This window comes from Parasteatoda tepidariorum, chromosome 3 (assembly GCF_043381705.1).
Source record: "Parasteatoda tepidariorum isolate YZ-2023 chromosome 3, CAS_Ptep_4.0, whole genome shotgun sequence".
In the NCBI taxonomy this organism is placed as follows: domain Eukaryota; kingdom Metazoa; phylum Arthropoda; class Arachnida; order Araneae; family Theridiidae; genus Parasteatoda; species Parasteatoda tepidariorum.
The window spans coordinates 35,537,114-35,557,944 of NC_092206.1; the positions used below are offsets into that span (position 1 = coordinate 35,537,114).

Below are 20,831 nucleotides of genomic sequence, written 5' to 3' on the forward strand. Positions count from 1 at the left end.
AAAATTTTTTTTTTTTTTTTTTTTTTTACCTCACGAAAGCAGGCTTTGAAAAATAAAACCTGGATTGATCCCTACTAAGTTAAATTCATAGATTTTTACCTTGCATATAATTAGTAATAAAACAAAATTATTGATTAAAAGAGAGAGTAACTAGTACCGAATAGTAATCGTTCATACTATGAGAAACATACCACTGCTAGATTTAAGAATAATTTTTATAAATGGACTCTAGTTCCTCTATATCCTTACGTTAAAAATTTAAGGTTAAACAAAGAGGGAGAATTTGTTGTAAATAGATTCTAGTTCCTCTATACCTTTACCATTAAAAATTTATGGTTAAACAAAGAGGGAGAATTTGTTGTTTGCACAAGTTATAAACTTTAGTGTTTTCATCTTGTATCTTAAACAAGCGAGCAGTTCAACTGTTTAAATTTATCATCATTTTAACATTATTTTATGATTTATTTTTTCATTATTTTATGATTATGAGTGGGTTCATATGCACCCCTTTGAAAATCTAAAAATTATAAGACTTATGGTATTGCCAATTAAGTTATAACAAGTCTAATATGTTCTTTGGGATGATTTTCTTATTGAAATAATCTTTAGACTGACTTATCTATACAGGAATCTTATTTACTTGAATTAAATCACTTTTTAAATCATCTGATAGTTTTTAAAAAATAAAATATTGATTTAAATGACAAGTTTTTATTTATTATAATTTATTAATACATTCTTTAGGTTGTGATTCTGATTTCATTAATATTTAGTGCTTTTTGCAAAGAAATAATGAGATGCGGTAATGTATAGGAATTATTATTAGATGGTCAAAATGGACTTTTTAAAAAAATTAAAAATAAAAAAAGACTACTTGTTAAAAAAAGTGATATGAAACCTATAAATTATCACTTTCCATTTTCTGCCGGCCAGGTGGCTGAGTGGTTAGCATGCCTGACTGCAAAGCCAATGGCTGCAGGTTCGAGTCCCGCTCAGAGCATGGATGTTTCTTTCTATGTGTTGTTCTCTGTTGTGTGGGTAATGCTGCTCACCAAGCAAGGAAAAATGAGTAATACTTCTGGCACCTTCCATGGCAGAGCGATAAGTTTAGTGCCTGCCGCTAAAAAAAAAATTCCATTCTCTGTAGGTAAAATAATTTGTTGCTACCTAAACATTTTTCAATTGTGTACTCATTTTAATACAAATTCATTTAAACTCATTAAATGTGTAGTTTGTTCTTATATAATGAAGAAAGTCATGTTTTATCGAAAGAAATTTTAAAAAATTTATCTTTTTCTTGGTTTTTCCTGATTTGATCTAAAGTCATTGAAACAGTACAAACAGTGAAACAGAACCAAAGTCATTGAAACAGTAACTCACTTTTATTTTTCCACAATTTTTATTTTTCCAGAAAAAATAATCACTCGTAAGAATTGGTTCAATGCTGAATCTTAGAAGCCAACACCAAGAAAAATATAGCTTATAAAGTATTGATTAAAAAGCATCATACTGAAAATGGAAATGTGTTCTAGCAATGACAGTTGTCGTGCACAGGTACCGATATGGAAATATCTCCAATGAAATATATATAGCTAGTTTAGGTGCCGTGGGCTGTATAAATTTTTTTCTTTGCAAAAAAACATTGAACTGACATATCAAAAGGAAAAATGTTGGTGCAACATATTCTTATTTATATCTCGTGCCATTAAACTCTACTTTCAACTTAGCTGAAAAAGAAAAATGGTGCATAATGATTTTTTAATCCGGGGAAGAAAAAAAATGCTTCCTGTGAGAGACCCATATAGTATATTTTTAAGATTATTTCACACATAAGAACTTAACTGTTCATTTGGTACTTCAGCTATTTTAGTTGGCATAAATATTATACTAGTAAAAAAAATCCATTTGTATTCATTACATGTATGTTATATGTTTGAATATTTTACATTTATCCATATCAACAGATTTTTTTTTTAATTTTATAATTATTTCTGCTTATTTATTTATAATTTTTTAATCTGGTATTTTATCTAATTATTATTTTTTAGTTCTATTATTTTGTTAATTGTCACAAAATATATCTATTTTTCCTGCAGATATCGAGAAATTATATCTACATTGATTTCTATTATTTGCTTGAAATTTATCTTATTTGCTCTATATTATGAGCATAATAAGGAATATTTTTTTAAAATATACAGTTGGAAATCTTCAATTTTACTTCCCCTCATGTATAAGAATCTCTTAATTATCAGTAAAACTTCAAAATTTTGAAGAAAATTGGGTTAAATTTTTTCAAGGTGTACAATCAATGTGTGATTCTTAATTGATATTTATTAACATTTTTACTATCTCTGAATTTAATTTATGTGTATATACACTTGTAGTAATTGCTTAATTAATTTTATTCTTAGGAATTCCATATTTTGCAAAATGATAGTTATGAAGATTGGTGTTCTGATCATCCAGAAAGTGATGTTAAAAGCAAAGTTTTATTGTTAAATAAAGGAAATTGTAGTGTTGTAACCCAAGCCCAAAATGTTCATGACAGAGGGGGACAAGGAATTCTTTTTATTACTGAAAGTGGTAGAGTGGTAAGAAACAGTTTATAAATGCTGTTGAAATAATTTTGGATATTAATCTTTTCTATGTTTCTCTTTTAATTATTAATGAATTAATTAATTTTTACACATATTTGAAATATTAAATAAAACTCATTTTATTTAGATTTCAACATTCTGATTATTTTTTATCATATAATATAATCTAGCATTTTTATACAACTATCAAATGGAAGAAAATTGCCAAAGCTATTCTTTAGTGTAGGTGTGGTAATTTAATGGACAACTAGTCAAAAAAAATTTTGTGACTTTGCTAAGTTAACAGATCTTAAAGCCAAAACGTAAAATGTTCTTATAACCTCTTTTTCCTCTGAATATAAACAGAAACTGGTTCTGAAGCATGTGAAGAGGTTTTCCATTGCATGTGAAATGGTTTTGACTTATTACACATTTATAAGGACAATTTTTTTTTAGCTCAAGCCATGCCTAAAGCTGGATTAAAATGGAATTTAATTAAAATAAAATTTTATTGAATGGAAAATCTATTTGTCGTATATTAATGCAGGCATTAAAAAATTAAAATCATCTAAAAAAGAGTTCTGTGTATAATTTTTCATTTACAATACGAGTATTATATAAAATTAAAGTTCCCATAATTTAAATAAACTCATTATTGCCTTTATATAATAAGTCATTCAATTTTTTTATAACAATTTTAAAGGAACAATTCAGTATATTTGAAAAATTTCACCAAAAATATAGCAAAATGTTCATGATTTTATTTATATCTTTTTTAATTTTTCTGTTATTAAAGCCTTGAATACACATTCTGTATTTATCTATTACTATTGCTGTTAGTACATAATTTTGATTTTTTGTCATAACTTTTCTTTGAAATAGTGTTTTGGTAACATATATCCCTGTAGCTAAAATGCTGTTTTCTCTTTAATGGTTTATTCCAGTTTTTCATTTAAATTTAAAACTACAAATATAATAATTCTTATATATACAGAATAGAGTAAATGCTCACTGATAGTCAAATATAATGTGCTGTAAAATAAGAATTATTCGAGACAACTATTTACTATTTGTATTAAAATTTCATTATTAAAGAGCTAGAGAGGCCAACAATCAATAAAAAGCATATGTGATTACTTTAATTTATTACATCATTTTTATTCATGAAGTAATTTTAATTGTTCATTAAATATTGTAGCTGACTTTTTTCTTCTTTAAGTTATATTTTAGTTTCTTATTGTTTTGGTTTAGAAAGAGGTGCATATAAATTCAACTGCAGCAAAAGATATCAATATGACTGTTGGCTTGATTTCTGAAAACTCTGTTGAAAGATTAAAAGTATGTTTATATAAATTATCTATAAATTTTTTATTTGCTTTGTTATGTATACTTTATGTCCTATTTTCTCATTCTAAAACGATTTTTTATTCCATTTTCAGAATATGTATGGCAATAGTAGTATTAGTGTCCGTCTCTTTGCACCTTATAATATGAATTTTGATTGCAGCTTACTAGTAATTTGGGTAATTGGAATATTTACTGTTGCTGTTGGCTCATATTGGTCTGGACTCATACGCTTTGCAATGTAAGTGTTGTTCTAAGTTTAGGTTATATTTTTGAGGTTTTTGAAACTTAACTAGTTGAAGGTTATGCTCTCATGTAATTATAAACTATTAGAGTTTTGCTTTTGTTTATATTTTGAAAATATAAAACAGTGAGATGTTTACATGAAAGTTTTATTTAAGATTTCTAGATCTAAGATTTAATTTTAATTTCAAGATTGCGGTACTCTTATCTGTGTGGAAGTACTTTGGTTTTAATCTTAACTATTTTAAGAGATGTCTGCAATATTATCAAAGTTCTTTATATATTGAATTTTAGTAATTATGTAAAATAAGTAATGTCAGCATATAAATACAGTAAATGTCAGCATAGTAAACAGCAGAAATTATGAAATTGTTTCCATCTCTGTCGTGAGATCTGTCGAAAACTCATCTGAATGCTCCATTATGTGCCGTATTGCTTTCTCATGCACCTCTCGAGGCATAACTTGAGTGACTTACAGAATATATGCTTTTGCTCAAAAGGTAAGCTCCATCACCAATAATTAGTATGATAGTATGTGGCATTACAGCACCAGTCATGTTTAAAATTTATGCTGTTTATTTTAGAAAGGATCAAATAATTACTTCCTAACTCTGATTTTATGTCTATAAAAATACAAAATTTATCTGAATAAATACTTAACTTTTAACTAACTATTTAACACTACTTAAACTATTACTTAAAAACTACCTAACAAAATTAATCTCTATAAATGCTTAACTTACAACTGAGTATTTAACATGACTAGGATTGGGCAAGTAAGAAATTTTTTATCTTGATACATTGTATCATGAAACAATATATATATATTCAAAAATTGTCAACCAATAATCTTTAAATTAATCAAAAATAAATAAAAGGAATAAATCTATAACAAAAGGAAAGGTTAATTCTGAAAATAATGCTTCTATAACATAATAGCATTGCTTAGTTTTTTCTATTAAAATAATAAAGATATAACGCAAACTTTATTTAAAAACTACTCAAGATTTATTAGTTTAAAAATAATAATAAAACTGCAACAAAATATTTTACTAATGTGTTTTAAAAATAAAGGAAAAGTTCACTTAAAAGTAAAACATTTTTTAAATTATTTGTTGAAAAAAACATAGTTTTGAAACATAGTTTGACCTTTTATATATTTATTTAAAATAATAAGGTTGTCTTGACTAATGGTCAAATTCTATACTTATAATAAATGTAAGTCTTGTTTTATTTATTTATTATTATTTTCTTTTTTGAAAATAAAATTTACTTAAGATTTATTGGTTTAAAAATAATACTGACTACATAACAAATTAGTAAACGAACACATATTGAAAGAGTTTTAAGAAAAATTTTAAATATATATACTGAATTTAATACTAGCTCTATGGTTAAATTATTAAAAAGCATCAAAACAATGCTTAAATTTATTTTTCAGAAGTTTAAATTATTTTTCTGAAATTTCAATTATTTTTCTGAAGTTCCAAATTTTTCTGTTATTTTGATACTGAATGCAAATTACTTTGTGAAGTATACACATAAAATAGTATAAGGGAGTAGTTTAAAAATTGAGGATAAAATTCAGTTATTACATAATTTGATAAATTTTGACAGTGGTGAGTGCCTTTTCAAAACTCAAAGTACCCTTTTCTGTGAGGAAGCACCCTGCTCTTTTTTACTCCTAGGGAGAAAACTCAGCATCTACTTACTAAATAAGGCTATTCTATCCCCCTTTTTTTAAACATAATATTAGCTATTTAAAGTAATATTGATTTGAAATTCATCAGAATTGAATTAAAGAATAAACATCTTTTACGTCATTGCAAATGTGAGTCCACTCCTTTGCTTTTACTTTATTTGTTTTGAGAATAACAAAATCAGCTATTTATAAATAATTCCTTTTATAGTTAATAATGACTTACCAACAAGAAATTGGAGTGATTAAATTCTGGTTGTTTGTTTATGATGCCCACCTTTCTATTAAAATTACCCTTTGATGACTAAATGTTTTATATTTTTAGTATTTACTATTATTAAATTTGTTGAAGTTTAAATTTGTCTATTTTGTTTATGGAATCCGGATTTCTCTATTGAGTTTTTTTAACAGAATTTTTTTTTCAAGCTATTGCAAAGAAATAAACGCATTGCCTGGGGCTAAAAGAGAGCTTCCTAACAAGCCATCAGTTACAGTAAATACAGCTGAAGAAAGCTCTATGAATATCAGTCCATATGCTGTTGCTGGTTTTGTTGCTTGCATGGGAGTAATGCTAATGCTTTTATACTTTTTCTTTAAATATCTCAGTAAGTATGTTTACATTTTATTTTTCATTTGACTAATATTTAAAGGGTAACAAGGGAAAAAGAATTTAAAAAAATTTAAGAGAAAAATTTTTTTGGAAGTGATGCTCGTTTATTTATTGTCTAATTACTTATGAATGAATTTAGTATTAATAAGGAGCAATAAATAAGTTGTAATGGAGTTATATTTAATGAAATAAGCTTTACACTATGCAGAATCATAAAAAAAAGATGCATATTTGCCAAAAATAATTCATATTAGGTATTTTTTTTTTATTCTTGCACAGAATCAGTGTTTTCTTTAATCTCAAAATCTATTGGAATTTATTTGTTCATTAATTTTTTTGTTCAATTACATTTCTGCAGTTTATGATTCTTTGTTTTTGTGCAATTTTTGGTGGGTTCACAGTAAGCACTTGTCAAGGTCTGGGGGTCTTCTTTTGCCTTCTATACTAGAGATGAGTTAGGTTTCACATTTAGAGTTCAGAGCCATAAGAAATTTAATTCAAGCTTGTGATACATTGAATTACTTAGAGCAGCAATTTCCAATTATTTCGACTTCTGAACCCTAAGTGATCAACATTTTTTCAATAGAGAACTATTAAAACTATTTCCCCCATCCTTATAACTAAAGTACATTAAAACATTTGTGAGCATATTAACCTATAAAAGATTGCTTTATTTTGAAAATGTTTAGTGAGAAGATTGGAATTTTTTATCATATTGTCATTAATATTCTTTAATTAGGTTTTATATCTCACAGTTGAATCACAGTTCTGGAGCTAAGTCTAGTTCTGTCATGAATTTGTTTTTGGTATATAAATACTGAAAATGAATGAAATAAGACAAATTATGGTTTTCATTGAAATGAAAACTAAAAGAAACTGCTATAAGCATAGAAAATTGCTAGTAGAAAAACATTTTTTTTCAATAAACAAAATCCAGTTATTTTATTTTGGTTTGAAAGCATGATGGGATTATTATGAAGTAATAATTTAATATTTATAAATTCTTGTCCTTTTAATAGTTTAATCAATACATTGTTTTTTTAAATTTGTATTTTTTTTTAAAAAAAATATGCTTTTTCGCTTTATTAGCATTTTATTTTAAATAATATCGTCAAAAGAACCAATATATTTAGTAAATAGTAGATTATTGATTGGATCTAAATGTAATTACAGGTTTCAGGTCCTAATGCTCTCAGAACTTATTTACCTTTTCCACAGGAGCTTCGGGCTCCGTGGAACACCATTTGAGAACTGTTGACTTAAAGTTTACCCAATCTTGAGATATACATCAAATAAAAGCCAAATTTTGCATCCTCGTCACTTGGCCTTTGATGCTGAAACAAGGAAATTAGTCATTAAAACCATTTGATCACAATTAATGAATTAATTTGACTTTTTTTTATACTTAATAACTGTACCAAATGGTGTTTAAAAATACAAGCCTACCCAAGCCATAACCTTTTTTTTTTTTTTTTTAGTAACTGAGCTTGCCTCATCTTTACTCTGTTCTCACACAAAATATTGATTTTCAAATATCTAACTGAGAAAAATGCTTGCATAAATGATGTAATTATTGCTTTTTCAAAATTGATTTCTTTGCTTTGTTTTTATGTTCTAAATTATGAATGAAAAATATTTTTAAGGAGTATTTTTATTGCTTTATAATAAAAGTACTTCTAAAAATATTTTTATAATATAGTATAAGTTAAGACTATCATAATGATAAAAAAAAATTTAAAATTACAGATTTTACAATTTTTTTACGGTGTTCTCATAATTTATATCATTTTACTATTGAATTATTTCAAATATTATTTTTTTTAAATAATTCAAATAATTAACTTCACTTCTTTCAGTTTCTCTTAACTTATTTCTTTTTCCCGTCACTTATTTCTTAAACTTTTTTTGCAGTTTACTTCATAATTGGTTTGTTTGTGTTAGCAAGCATCCTAGCTATACATAGTTGCTTAGAGCCATTTGTCTTAAAAATTAAACTTGGTTTCTGCAAGTAAGTATTTTTCAGTTGCAGTTTAAGTCTTTTTAATAATTTAAGTATCTATTCTGATAAATACTGATAGTCTTTTGTAGATCTTTGTGATGTTCTTATAATCTCAGAGCTATAATTACCTAATGGTTTATGCACTAAGCTGCCATTGTGATTGAAGTACTTTGGCTGTGATTTGACGCACATCTAGCTTTAATTTGTGTAAATGAGCTAATCTTGGAAGTAAAGGCTAATTGTTGTGTAATCACCTTCCCACACCATCATTCTGTTGTTTTCAAAAATTTAGAATTATAACCTCTACGATCCTCTTAGCTCACAACTGGCTGCTGCAATTTTACTTTTAATTTCTTGCCATGTGCTTGTTTTAAGTTATTGCCTTTACATATGTTACTGCCTTTTAATAAGTTGTACAGTTCAAAATTCATGTTAATAATATTGGAGATTTAGTATTTTAATAATTTCTTAATGCCTTTATTTTGCCCCATGGTCCTCTTGGTCAACAAATCACTGTTGCTAGTTTAATTTTTCTTTTAACTTTTTGCCACATGTTATTCATAAGTAATGTTCGAATTTTGTAATGATACAAATTGAAATAGGAAATTTTTATAACTTTAGGATTTTTTTATAGCTGTGGGAATTAACTGTAAGATTTTTTATTTATTTAAAATTTTTTTTGTCATATTCAGAAATTATACTATTTGCATAAAAATTGAAGAAGTTTGCAACTTTTTATTTTTTTAATTCGTGTAATATGTTTTGCAGAACTGTATTTCGTTGTGGTGCTCGATCATGCAACATAGATTTCCGCCAAGTATTTCTTGCTTGTTTTGCAATTGCAATTCCTATATATTGGGTTTGCATTCGTAATCAGAGGTAAGCTTATTTTTATGTTATATGTTGGGTAAATTGTTGTCTGCTTTCACTGAGATCTTAAAATATCTAAAATAATTTTATATGTACTGCAATGATAATATCTATTTTAAATTGAAAAAATTGGTTCACACAATTTATTTTAAAAATAAACATTTTAAATAGTGTAATTTAAAGCAAAATTGGTATAAGCCTAAATATCTCAGATTTTTATTAAAGTTTAAAAGTTGAACTTTAATGTGGACTAAAAAAAATATGTTTTATTTTTATAATTGTTCACCCCATATTGCTGTTGCAAAATTGCAAGTGATTTATATCAAAATTTAGCAACTAATTATGTTATTATTATTTCTCCTGTATTGACCATTATTTCCTTCTTTGAAAATCAAGCATATCCTAAAACTAGAAAGAAAAAAAATTTCCCAGTGTAAGATGGAAAAACTGTTACTGTCCTCTCTATGATACACTTTTCAATTGCCTCACAAAATAATCTTACTAAGCGGACAAACAAGGGATTTAGGATGCTATTGATATGTAATCAAGGTAAATTGATCTGTAAAAATTCTCTTAAGCAGTAGTAAATAAAAGAGGAAATATTCATTTAAAAAAAAATTATAGCAGTAATTATGTCACATTATGATAGAACTGTTATTAAACAATGCATTTTAAAATTTAAAAAAAAACATTGAATAATAGTTTGAAATTGTTTTACGAATATTTATTCAACTGTGGGAAATCTAAATTTATTTTTCACCAAATGAAATACCTATTTCCGAAGTGAGTTTTATGTGGTTATTCTTATTATAATTTTTTTTAATGTTATCCCTCATGTAAAAAATTATCTAATTGTTCTTACCTAAAAACCTATTAAAGAGGTGTTCATTCCTGTTTTTCTTCCACTACAATTCTGCTGCTGAATATGTAACAAAAAAAAAGTTTCATGAGTTTTTGTAAACTTTTTGTGAATTAATAGTTTGATTTATTTGCAAATGAACTTGTTCTTAAATTGGTGATATTTTGACGAGTTCATAAAAATAAGCATTGGTGGTAATAATTATGAAGTTTGTGCAGAAAAATGTTTAATTTTTAAAGAATTGTTTTATGTTTTGTTTTTTGGAACTGTTCTTTTTGACTTGTGATTTGCATTAATTATTATCATTCTTAATCTAGATATGCTTGGATATTACAAGACACACTTGGCGTTGCATTCTGTATTCATATGTTAAAATCTATCAGATTGCCGAGCTTTAAGGTAATATTATTTTTATCTTTGTTTTATTTTACTTTGTTGCTTTGATTGTAAATTAACCATTTTACAAATTTGGTGTTATTTGGAATTGAAAAAGTAAATAAAAAAATTATTGTTATATGAGAATATTTAGTTTTAAAACATAATTCGAACATTTACTTCTTTTATGCTATTTAATTGTTCTCATACCATTTTTTTTTATTAGATAAAATGAAAATTATTATATCTGAAAAGCACTTTATGGGGGCAATGTGAGCAACATTGCATCAATATAATGACTGTCTATCATTATGACAGCCTTAGCCATTTTGTTATTGTTACTCAAAATTTATTAATTAAAAGGAATATAAATTTATTTTTTTTACTTATTAATTATTAGAAAGTTTTTGTAAATTTTTTTTTTAACTGGGAAAGGGATGCAACTATGTATTTTTGCGGCTATTTACCCATTAAAACTTCAAAACCAAATCTTTCTTTCTCGCTTAATCATGTAAAAACTAGCTTTTTTTTTTTCAGTTTAATTTACTCACTTTAGTGCACTTTTTTTAGCACACTTTTGATGCAACAGAAACTATACTCAATCTATTACAAATGTATTTTTGTATTCTTTAAACATGTAAATTAAATTTGTTTTTTCTCTTTATGCTAAAATTTTGCTATTTTCAGATTTGCACAGTACTTCTGGTTCTGCTATTCTTTTATGATATATTTTTTGTATTTGTTACACCATACTTAACAGTAAGTAATTTTTAATACTGTTTTTTTTTTGTGAATTTTCTAATTTATTTGAATAATTATCTACATTTTTTGATTAAAGAATTTTTTTACAGCGGTAAGTTCTTTTAAAATATTATTTACCTACTTCAATATGTGTAATAAAAATCTGTTTAGTCATTTAATAAAAAAAATCAAACTCTCCTGAACTTTAACTAAAAATTTTTAATTTCCCTTGAGAGTTTTTGTGTTTTAAATTTTATATATTGTATACGATTTTCTTCTTTCTGAGCAAATTTTTTCAGGATTTAAGCATCAAAATTTACAGGTTTGGCTATTAAAATAGTTAAACAGGAAAACTAACCAGTGTGTCATTAGAGAGACATTAGTTTGCTATATAAATGTATTCAAATTGAGATCAAGATTTTGTAGTTGTATTAGAAAAATTTGTTTTCAGACAGTTCAGATTTTAATTATAATAAAAAAGTCTTACCATTTTTAATAAGCGATTTATTTATTATTTTTTTTTTTCATTTACAAATGTTTTAAATTTGATTATATTAGTTTCCATATGCAAATCAAAATGATCAATTATGAGTTTTATTAAAATCATTAAATGTATAATTTTTCTAATGTGTCTAAAATATGCTTTTATTTATTTTTTCCCCTTTTGACAAATGAATTGAATAAAATGATTTGAAATAAAATTTTGCAGCAATTTTATTTTGTTGTTGTCTTGAGTTGTAATAGAAATACTTAATATTCTTATTACTTTGTAAATAAGTTTTATTACCTTTTGCATTTTGAAATTGTTGCTGTAGTTTGAGTTTGCATGCTTTTAATGTAATTTCTATAAACACTCAAGAAGATACATCTTCTCTTGAATTTTTTACTCTTCAATAAATAATTAAATTTTATCTATTTCTTTGCATTTAGTTAAATCTTCAGAATGTTCTTGGAATAGTATTTATTTATTTTATTATTGTTGTAGAAAGGTGAAAGTGTAATGGAAGAAGTTGCAACTGGTGGCCAATCTAAAGAAATGGTAATTATTTAAAAAAAAATTTTCACTATCTGTTTAAATTGAAATGTTTTGCTGCATAATCTGAAATATCTGTCAAAAATAGTAGTGGTTAGAGCTAAACTGGAAAAAAATTTAAATCATTTTTATTTTATGTTATAGAAAATAGTGAATATTAATTGCTTGCATTGTAAGGATAATTTTATTTAATTTAAATTTTATTGTTATGATGCAATGGCTAATAAATTTTATGTTAAAAAGGCAGAAGGATTTTCAGGTGTGTGAAAGAAAAGAAAGGCACTTTTCTGTTAGTTTATAAATGTCTGTTAATAATTATAGATGATAATTTTGGACGAAATATATTTGTGCTTTATTACAGATAAAATTAAAAAATTTCAATTGCTTGCAGGTTCCAATGGTGCTTAGAGTTCCACACTTCGGTATTGATCCATTGGCTATTTGCTATCAGCAGTTTTCCCTTCTTGGATTTGGAGACTTGTTAGTTCCTGGTATGTATATTTTTAATTTATTTACATATTAACGCATTTATATGCATTTGAATGTGTTTGTTTAGTTTTCATCAAAAAGATAAAGGATTAATTGAGTTCAATACTTGAATTTGCAATATTGGTTTTTTTATTTAGTTTTTTATCCCTTAGTAATAAAACATTTGTAATTATCAATTGTGATGATAAATTATCAAATATTATTATTAATTATTATCAAATTGTGATGATAAATACATTTTGTTCACCTCACAGGCCTTTTAGTATCATACTGTCATGGATTTGATCTTGTCACCAACAAGAAAAAGATCTATTTTCTTGTAACTGTAATTTGTAAGTACAATTTTCTACAAACATTGCATACTCGTTATTAAAATATTTGATTGTCCTATACTCTTAACAGCTCTGCTCAATGCTATATTTTTGTCTATAATTTTAGCCTTTGCCATTGGTCTGCTGATAACTTTTGTTGGACTGTTTCTTATGAATACTGCTCAACCTGCTCTATTATACTTAGTTCCTTGTACTCTTATACCTCCAGCAATTATTGGATGGTGTCGGGGAGAATTTTCTTTGCTGTGGAATGGTTTTAGGGTAAGTTTTGTTATGCCACAAAGTACTTATTGAAGAATTTGCTGTTGAAAATTATATTTAAAATTGGAGAATTTTCTTTCTCTAGTCTAGCCATTTATCTTTGTCATACAAATATTTGGTTTTATTTTGCTAATGTTATATTTATATATTTTATCTAAAATTTAAATGTAAAATTTACCATATTGTTACAGTATTAGAAATTTTGGCTTAGAGTACTTTTAATTTATTGTCAATTAATTTCTGTGTACTTGTTATTATTTTATTTAAATAAGTTTTTAACGAATTTATTCTCATATATCTTTACCATTATCTATATTTATTCTCATATATATTATTACAACATAGTTTTTTTTCCTCCAAAATTTAAATAATTGTAAAATGAAAGTAGTTAATAAGTAAATAAAAAAAGTTTTATTTACACCTGAAATTAAGTATTTTCTTAGATTCTGAAAAAGAGTGACATGTGAGAATTAATGTCACAAAAATTTACAAATGTTTTTTCCAAGTTATGTTAGCAATGTTAAACAGCTGAGTGTGTAGCTCAAAAATCAGGCTTTAAAAAACATATATGATAACAAAAGTTTTAAGTCAAAATTTTATTTTTATAGATAGTCAAGTTAAAGAATAAAAAATTTTAAAGGAGTTTTAACTTTTCAATATAATTTTGATAAAATTTATAACGGCTATACTTTTTAATGCAAATTTCCAGGTACTATAATAATTGAAAATATAGAATGAAAACAATTAAATTTGTGAAAATTTTCTCTCTCTTCTAACATATTCTGAATTAATATTTCTGAATAACAAAATTAACATGCTTCTAATTCTTTCTTCTAAAATATTATAAAATTCTCTCCTACTTGACATTGATGGTTTATTTTTGTTAATTTTAATTTTCTGTGTAATATAAAAGCGCTTCAACTGATTATATTATGTAGGATAATAGCATTAAATGTTAAATAAAATTACTATTTCTATCTTTCATACTTTTGTTCTCAATGGTTCAATATTTTATGTTGTTAATGTACCTGCTACATAAGAGTTTACTAAATCAGTGAGGGTACTCCTTTATAAATATAAATCTAAAATTTTTTGGTTTAATTTAAATATAAGTGGAACATTTGTAAAAACTGGAAATTGAAAATTCTTGCAATTAGGAAAGACATGAAATTGTCACTTGGTCAAGTTTGACACAAGGCTTCACCCAACAAGCCCTAAAGGAATTTTTGGATATTTTTACATGGAAACCTGCCAGAAGATGTTGTTGTGAGGTATTTAGGGCACTTTTTGTGATGGCCAGTTTTCTATTTTCTGTGTGAGCTTGAATGGCTATTGTTTTTAATACTGTCAGTGAAATTAATATCATGGAAATACTCATAATTTAATTAATAAATTAAATATGAATCATTCATTAGTTGACACTATATTGATTTTAAATTTATTTTTTTTTTTCAAAATAAAACTAAATTTTAAAAATTATAGGAAAACCGTAAAAAGGAGTGTCAATTATTCAAATGAAATGTGCAAATCATTCAAAATGTGTTAATCACTAAAGTTTAAAAATAATGATTAAGGTAATTTGTTATATTTTTAAATATATTTTGAGTTGAACAAACAAATGTAATCTTTCTAAAGTAAAAGTTTTAAGCAAGATTATTTAACAATTTTATATGTAATAATAAGTATGATAAAAAAAAACTTTCAATTTTTAATAGTTTAGCATTTGTAGTATCTATCTGTTATACACTTTGCCCAATTAAAGTCTTTATAAAGGTTAGGCTTCGCAATGTCAATCATCAGTCAATAGTTGAAAGAAACATTTATTGCATTTTTACTTTCACCGAAATATATAGTCTCATCATTTGCATGCTTAATTTTTCACCTTAGCGAAAACTCATTTCCCCCCATAAATTGTGTTTGCCAGGGATGCAGAATATGCTCGTTCGCACGAATGAAGTTCGGAGGAAATTCAGTTAGCCCTGGGGAAATTCAGGGTTCAGTTAAGTTATAAAAATAATTAATGTAAGTAAAAAGAAAATTTTATGGTTAAAAAAATGTGGTGCTTTACAAAATTTTCCTTTATTAAAAATGATTGAATTAAAATTAAAAAGTTGAAAAAATCTGTAGATTTGTAACATAATATTAAGGTATGGAAATTAGCCCTGCTTTGAGTAATCACGTCTTGGTACTCAATTTGCTCTGAATCCATCATAAATCCATGCGGAGTTAAGTTCATTTTTATTTATATATATCTAGATATTTTATCAGTTGATATTGTTACAGCACTCAAAACTTAAATAACACAGTTAATCATTGATTTTTTGATGCTGCGATTGTTTGATATCATTATTGGTTCGCTCACAGTCTTTTCATGCAATATTATTACAACACGTAAAACTTGAATTGCCAGGGACTTGAATTTTGAAATCACCTTTTGCCATGAAAAATTCATGTAAGGAATTCATAGAGGATTGTCTGGAAATTTAAATACCAAAAAAAAAAAAATTCTCAGTAAATGAATTTTTTTAGAATTTCTAAAAAAATATATTTTTCCACAAATTTTGTGTGAGACACTTTTTGATGCAGAATTTTAGTTCTTTTTTATCAATAAATTGATATCTACTTGAAGTTTTTATTTTTTTTCTTATTACTACATTAAAAAAAAATTAGGAATAAATTGATTTAATTATTAAGAAATATTACAGGATCAAAGTCAAACATTTTTATCTCTTTACTGCTATTTACCTGAAACTTTTTTTGTATAAATAATTTTAAAAAATTATTATTGTAATTTTATCTTATTTTTGTAATAAATAAATAAAAAAGAATGTCAAAATGTAAAAAATAATAATTCTGAAAAAATATGCATTTGCTGTGTTTTTAAAAAATGAAAAATAAATATTAATAAGTACAAAAGAATATCTTTAAGTAACATGTCCTAAATTATGCTTAAGTTCATTAGGTGATATAAATATTTTTTGTACTTAAGAATAGTTTAACAAAACATTTGCAAAATTAGATATAGGCTTTCATTCTTAAAATGTTTTTACTTTGTATAGAAAGTAATTACAAAGTCAAAATTGCATTATGGTTTTTTTTTCTCCATTGTTACTAAATCATTAAAACTATTTCATCAGTTTTTATCATTACCTAAAAACTGTTTTAAGGACTATCTAAGTTTATTAATTAAATTATGAGATTTTAATTGATATTCATGACTGCAACTTGTTCTTCAAATGCTGCAGAAAGATCTACTTTCCTTTTTGTTTTAAATACGTTTTCCAATTGCATGAACGTGTAATTTGGCTGTTTTGATTTTTTTCCTTCTACTTTTTTTCTTCTTGTAATGGAAGTATTGTGCGTGAATCAATGCAAGTGATGTTCTATTACACATTTGTATTATTTACAGAAATTCTTAAAATTTCCTTTTTTGCATGGGATATGCAAAGTTATGTTATAGTTTCATTCTTTTTTTTTCTTTTGTTGCATCAGTGGTGTTAAAATTGTAAATATGTGTTTTGTGATATGTATCATAAAGTTTTAAAATATTAGTTTCATTTCATTACAGGTTTACCACTTTTTTTAGGAGAGAATATAATGAAATTTATGCTTTAGTTTTTAAAAGCTTTTCTTGTTTATTAAATATATTTTAATGTAATTTTCACTGTCTTACGTTTTTTTTCTTATTTTGAAGTTAATGTTAGGTATAAGTTAGCATTTGAAAGTAATGCTTCTTGTGTTTATAATATTTGTATGATCAAGTCCAAAATATTGGGGTCCTATCTAATGAGCAGTACTTCCTGACAATAGCTAACTGTGGTATACTGCTTAATGATTAACTTATTGACTATATCTGTTATTAAATTTATTCTAATTTTTTAATTTAAATTCATAAGTAAACATAGGTTGGGTTTTCTTCACAGTTTTTTTTTAAATTTTATTTATTTATTAACATCAAAAAATAAATAAATATTATTTATAAATACTCATCTCTTTCTATTATTTCTATATCAATCTGAAAGATATAACCACAATATTTTGAAACTTGATTTCTTGTTTGGTAATATGCATATTTTCTTTTTGCATATTGGATCATATTTCTTTATTTTTTTCCACATAATTGTTGAAATTGTTTGTCTGAAATCTAAAAATAATTCCATGCGAAAAAATATTTTTTTATAATTTTATTGTTTATCATTACCAAAAAATTTCAAATTGTTAAGTATACAAATGTATAACACCATTTTAAGCTGCATTAAAACCAAAATTTTATGAGAATTGTCAAATAGTTCTTGAAGAAAAAAAAAGGTTAAAAATATAACTTCCTTAAAAATTTCTTACTCAGAAATTATTCAATCAATTTGATTAAAATTTTGGATTTCGTCAATTAAAATTATGTAACAAATTTTATACTTAGCAATTAAAATATTTTGAGACCATTGTTAAATAATTATAAAAGAAATTTTTTTTAGCTGGAATCATCTTAGGATAAACAAGTTTAACAATTCTGTGCAAAAAGTTTGTGGTTTTCTTATAGAGTTTAATAGATATGGTACATCAAAAAGTGATATTAATATTAAGGGGCTAAACTTTCTCCCTGTCAAACTATTGGGACCATAATTTTCAGATTTGCTCTACCTTATTATTTTGTCAGAGAACTATAGTCAGAGAAATTGTTACTCGCCTCCGTGACTTTGGTTCACAGGTGCCCACTGGGTAATACGAAATGAGTAACACCTCGGGCATCTTCTAAGGCAAAACGAATAAAGTTCAGTGCCTGCCATTCAAAAAATAATAATAATAGTCATAGAAAATATATATAGTTGGAAAAAATAAATTTTTTCATCTGATTCTATAGTAAATTTAAAATTTCATCTTCCTCATTTAATATGTTGACTGTTGCATCACTCGTATTTAAAGGATACTTATTTGATTTACGAAGTTTCTTCGAAAATATTTGCATAGATAGCATGTATTAAAACTATTGAACAACTATAGAAATATCTTATTAAACAACATTTGCAGTGTTGGTTTGGAAATCTTGGGCAAAATTTTTTCCATGCTTTTTTTTACCTTTGATTGTTTCTTTCCACATCTCTTATTTGAATAACATCATTTACATAAATGTCTAATGCTGACTTTGTCAAACAGAAAGCTTCGTTATATTTAGGTAAACCTATTAGTTTTGAAAATAGTTATATTAAGTCTACTTTAACACAATTTGGTAAAGCAAAGCTTTTACAGCTGAATTTGAATACCAAATTTTCCACACCATATTGATTCTTTTTGCTATGACATAGGAAACCACACTTCCCTTATTATATTTAATATGAGCTGGGGTGTTTCATTATTGCTTGGTTTGACAGAGACTTTGTAGAAAACACGTAAGACGATCAATGTGTTAAAGTTACACCTTCTTATAATTAGGATAGCTGCTTAGTTTATAGAAAATATGAAGATAATACAAACACCGTATCAAAAATTATTTAGGTGTTTTTTTTTTTATATTTTGCACACTGTGCAGTTTGTTAAAATTTTGGAAACTAGCCGATCATATTATGATTGTAATTAAGCACAATAGTTTTGAAAATCCTCTCATCTAAGAATGTATTTTTAAAATCTTAACTTACAGGTCATAGAAACTACAAGAAAAAATTTTCTTATACTTTACATTTGTCACTTATTTGAGTTTGGAAGATTCATATTTCTGTATTTTGCTTAAGAATTACAATTACTCGCTTTTATTACATAATACTAATTTAAAATATTTATAGCATATTCAACCAACAAATGTCTCAGCTGATCCCGAAGTACTGACTGAAAAAGATGTTCCTTCAGATGAACCAAATAATCCTGCTAGCTTGCCCACAACCAGTAAAAGTGTTAATCAAGCAGATGGCACTAATGAAAGGAATAATGAGAAAAAATGTTTATTGCGATAACAGAAAGTATCAATAGTAAATGCTGTTTAATTTTTGTTTACAAATTTAATTTAAATGGCATGACAAAAAGTGTTTCAAAATTATAGCCAATTATACATCTATCTTATTTATGTGTGATATATGATGTTTTTTAAAATTTTATAATTATGTTGTTTACATTGTTTCATGATCAATGAGACATATACTTATATTACCATATAATTAAAACATTGGTGTCCTTTTCATGATGTGTGGAAATATCTTTTATTTTAGCTTAAAATTGAAGTGATTTTTTTTAAGTACTTGAAACATTTTGTGGTTCATAGAATTTTTTTCCCAATTAAAATAATGATCTAAAATATCATATTATTAATTTTTCTAATTAAGTAAAAAATTTATAATTAGACCTGAAAATAACCTCTTGCCAAGTGTCTAGTCAACAAAAATGTAATGATTTAAATAAACAGGCACTCCCACTAAAAAAAAAAAAAAAAAAAAAAAAAAAAAAAAAAAAANGGTTCATAGAATTTTTTTTCCCAATTTAAATAATGATCTAAAATATCAAATTATTAATTTTTCTAATTAAGTAAAAAATTTATAATTAGACCTGAAAATAACCTCTTGCCAAGTGTCTAGTCAACAAAAATGTAATGATTTAAATAAACAGGCACTTTTTCCCACTAAAAAATAAAAAAAAAATAAGAGAACATCAAGGTAGAAAGACTCCGGAAAACAGAATTTTCATTTAAATGTCTCTATTCAAAATTTTGATCCTTCAGTATTCATCAGTTTTTGATGGAAAGATTCACATGGAATGAGAGTCTTTAACAAGTAACATGTTTTAAAGTTGTAATATATTCAATAAATATCTTTTATTTCCTCAAATATTTTTAAGTAAATTTCGTTAAAGTCAGTATGTTTAACTAAATTTACATTTCTTGGCTGTAAATTATCTGTAATATGAATTTTTTTTTTTAAAACAAAAAGATGTATAATTTAATCCAAACAACAAAAATTAGTTAAAAGAAAAGGTGGCTACTAAGTTATTGAGTTCACCAGCCCAATGACTACTAACTGGAAAAGTAAATTTTCAGGTTTAGTTATAATAGTTTATTTTTACAACACTATATGGATATTATTTATAAAGTCTTTAATTCAGGATTTTCTTTTTTATGAAGAAAAAAACTTATTTTTCCAGTGTCAATCTATTTATTCAAAGCTAATTTTCTATGTGAGAGGGAGGGGAAATGTATACTTTTACACTTGGTATAAAATCAAACACACCCTAACAAAATGAATCTCGATGAGATATTTTTGCTTGAATCAACACAGTTTTTATTCATTTAGCAGACAAACAATTTTAAATCTGTATTATTATATTTTGAGCATAACATTGAACAGCCTAGTTGGACACCATGTTGAACATCAAGGGGTTTAGCCAATCTAAAATATTTAAATTTGTTTTTTTGGATTAAT

General features: G+C 25.3%; 1 protein-coding gene across 1 annotated transcript; it reads left to right on the top strand.

Moving 5' to 3' along the window:
* Positions 1 to 2,414: 2,414 nt before the first annotated feature.
* Positions 2,415 to 19,600, top strand: LOC107452505 (signal peptide peptidase-like 2A; the record flags this gene model as incomplete). Its single annotated transcript, XM_043043581.2, is given in 14 exon segments — positions 2,415 to 2,594; positions 3,831 to 3,917; positions 4,019 to 4,164; positions 6,292 to 6,470; positions 8,387 to 8,483; positions 9,243 to 9,353; positions 10,521 to 10,602; positions 11,266 to 11,337; positions 12,305 to 12,358; positions 12,744 to 12,843; positions 13,096 to 13,173; positions 13,280 to 13,434; positions 14,592 to 14,705; positions 19,209 to 19,600. Coding segments are annotated over 14 exon segments (1,623 nt in total), but the record flags the coding sequence as incomplete, so codon positions are not given.
* Between the last annotated feature and the right edge of the window lie 1,231 nt (positions 19,601 to 20,831).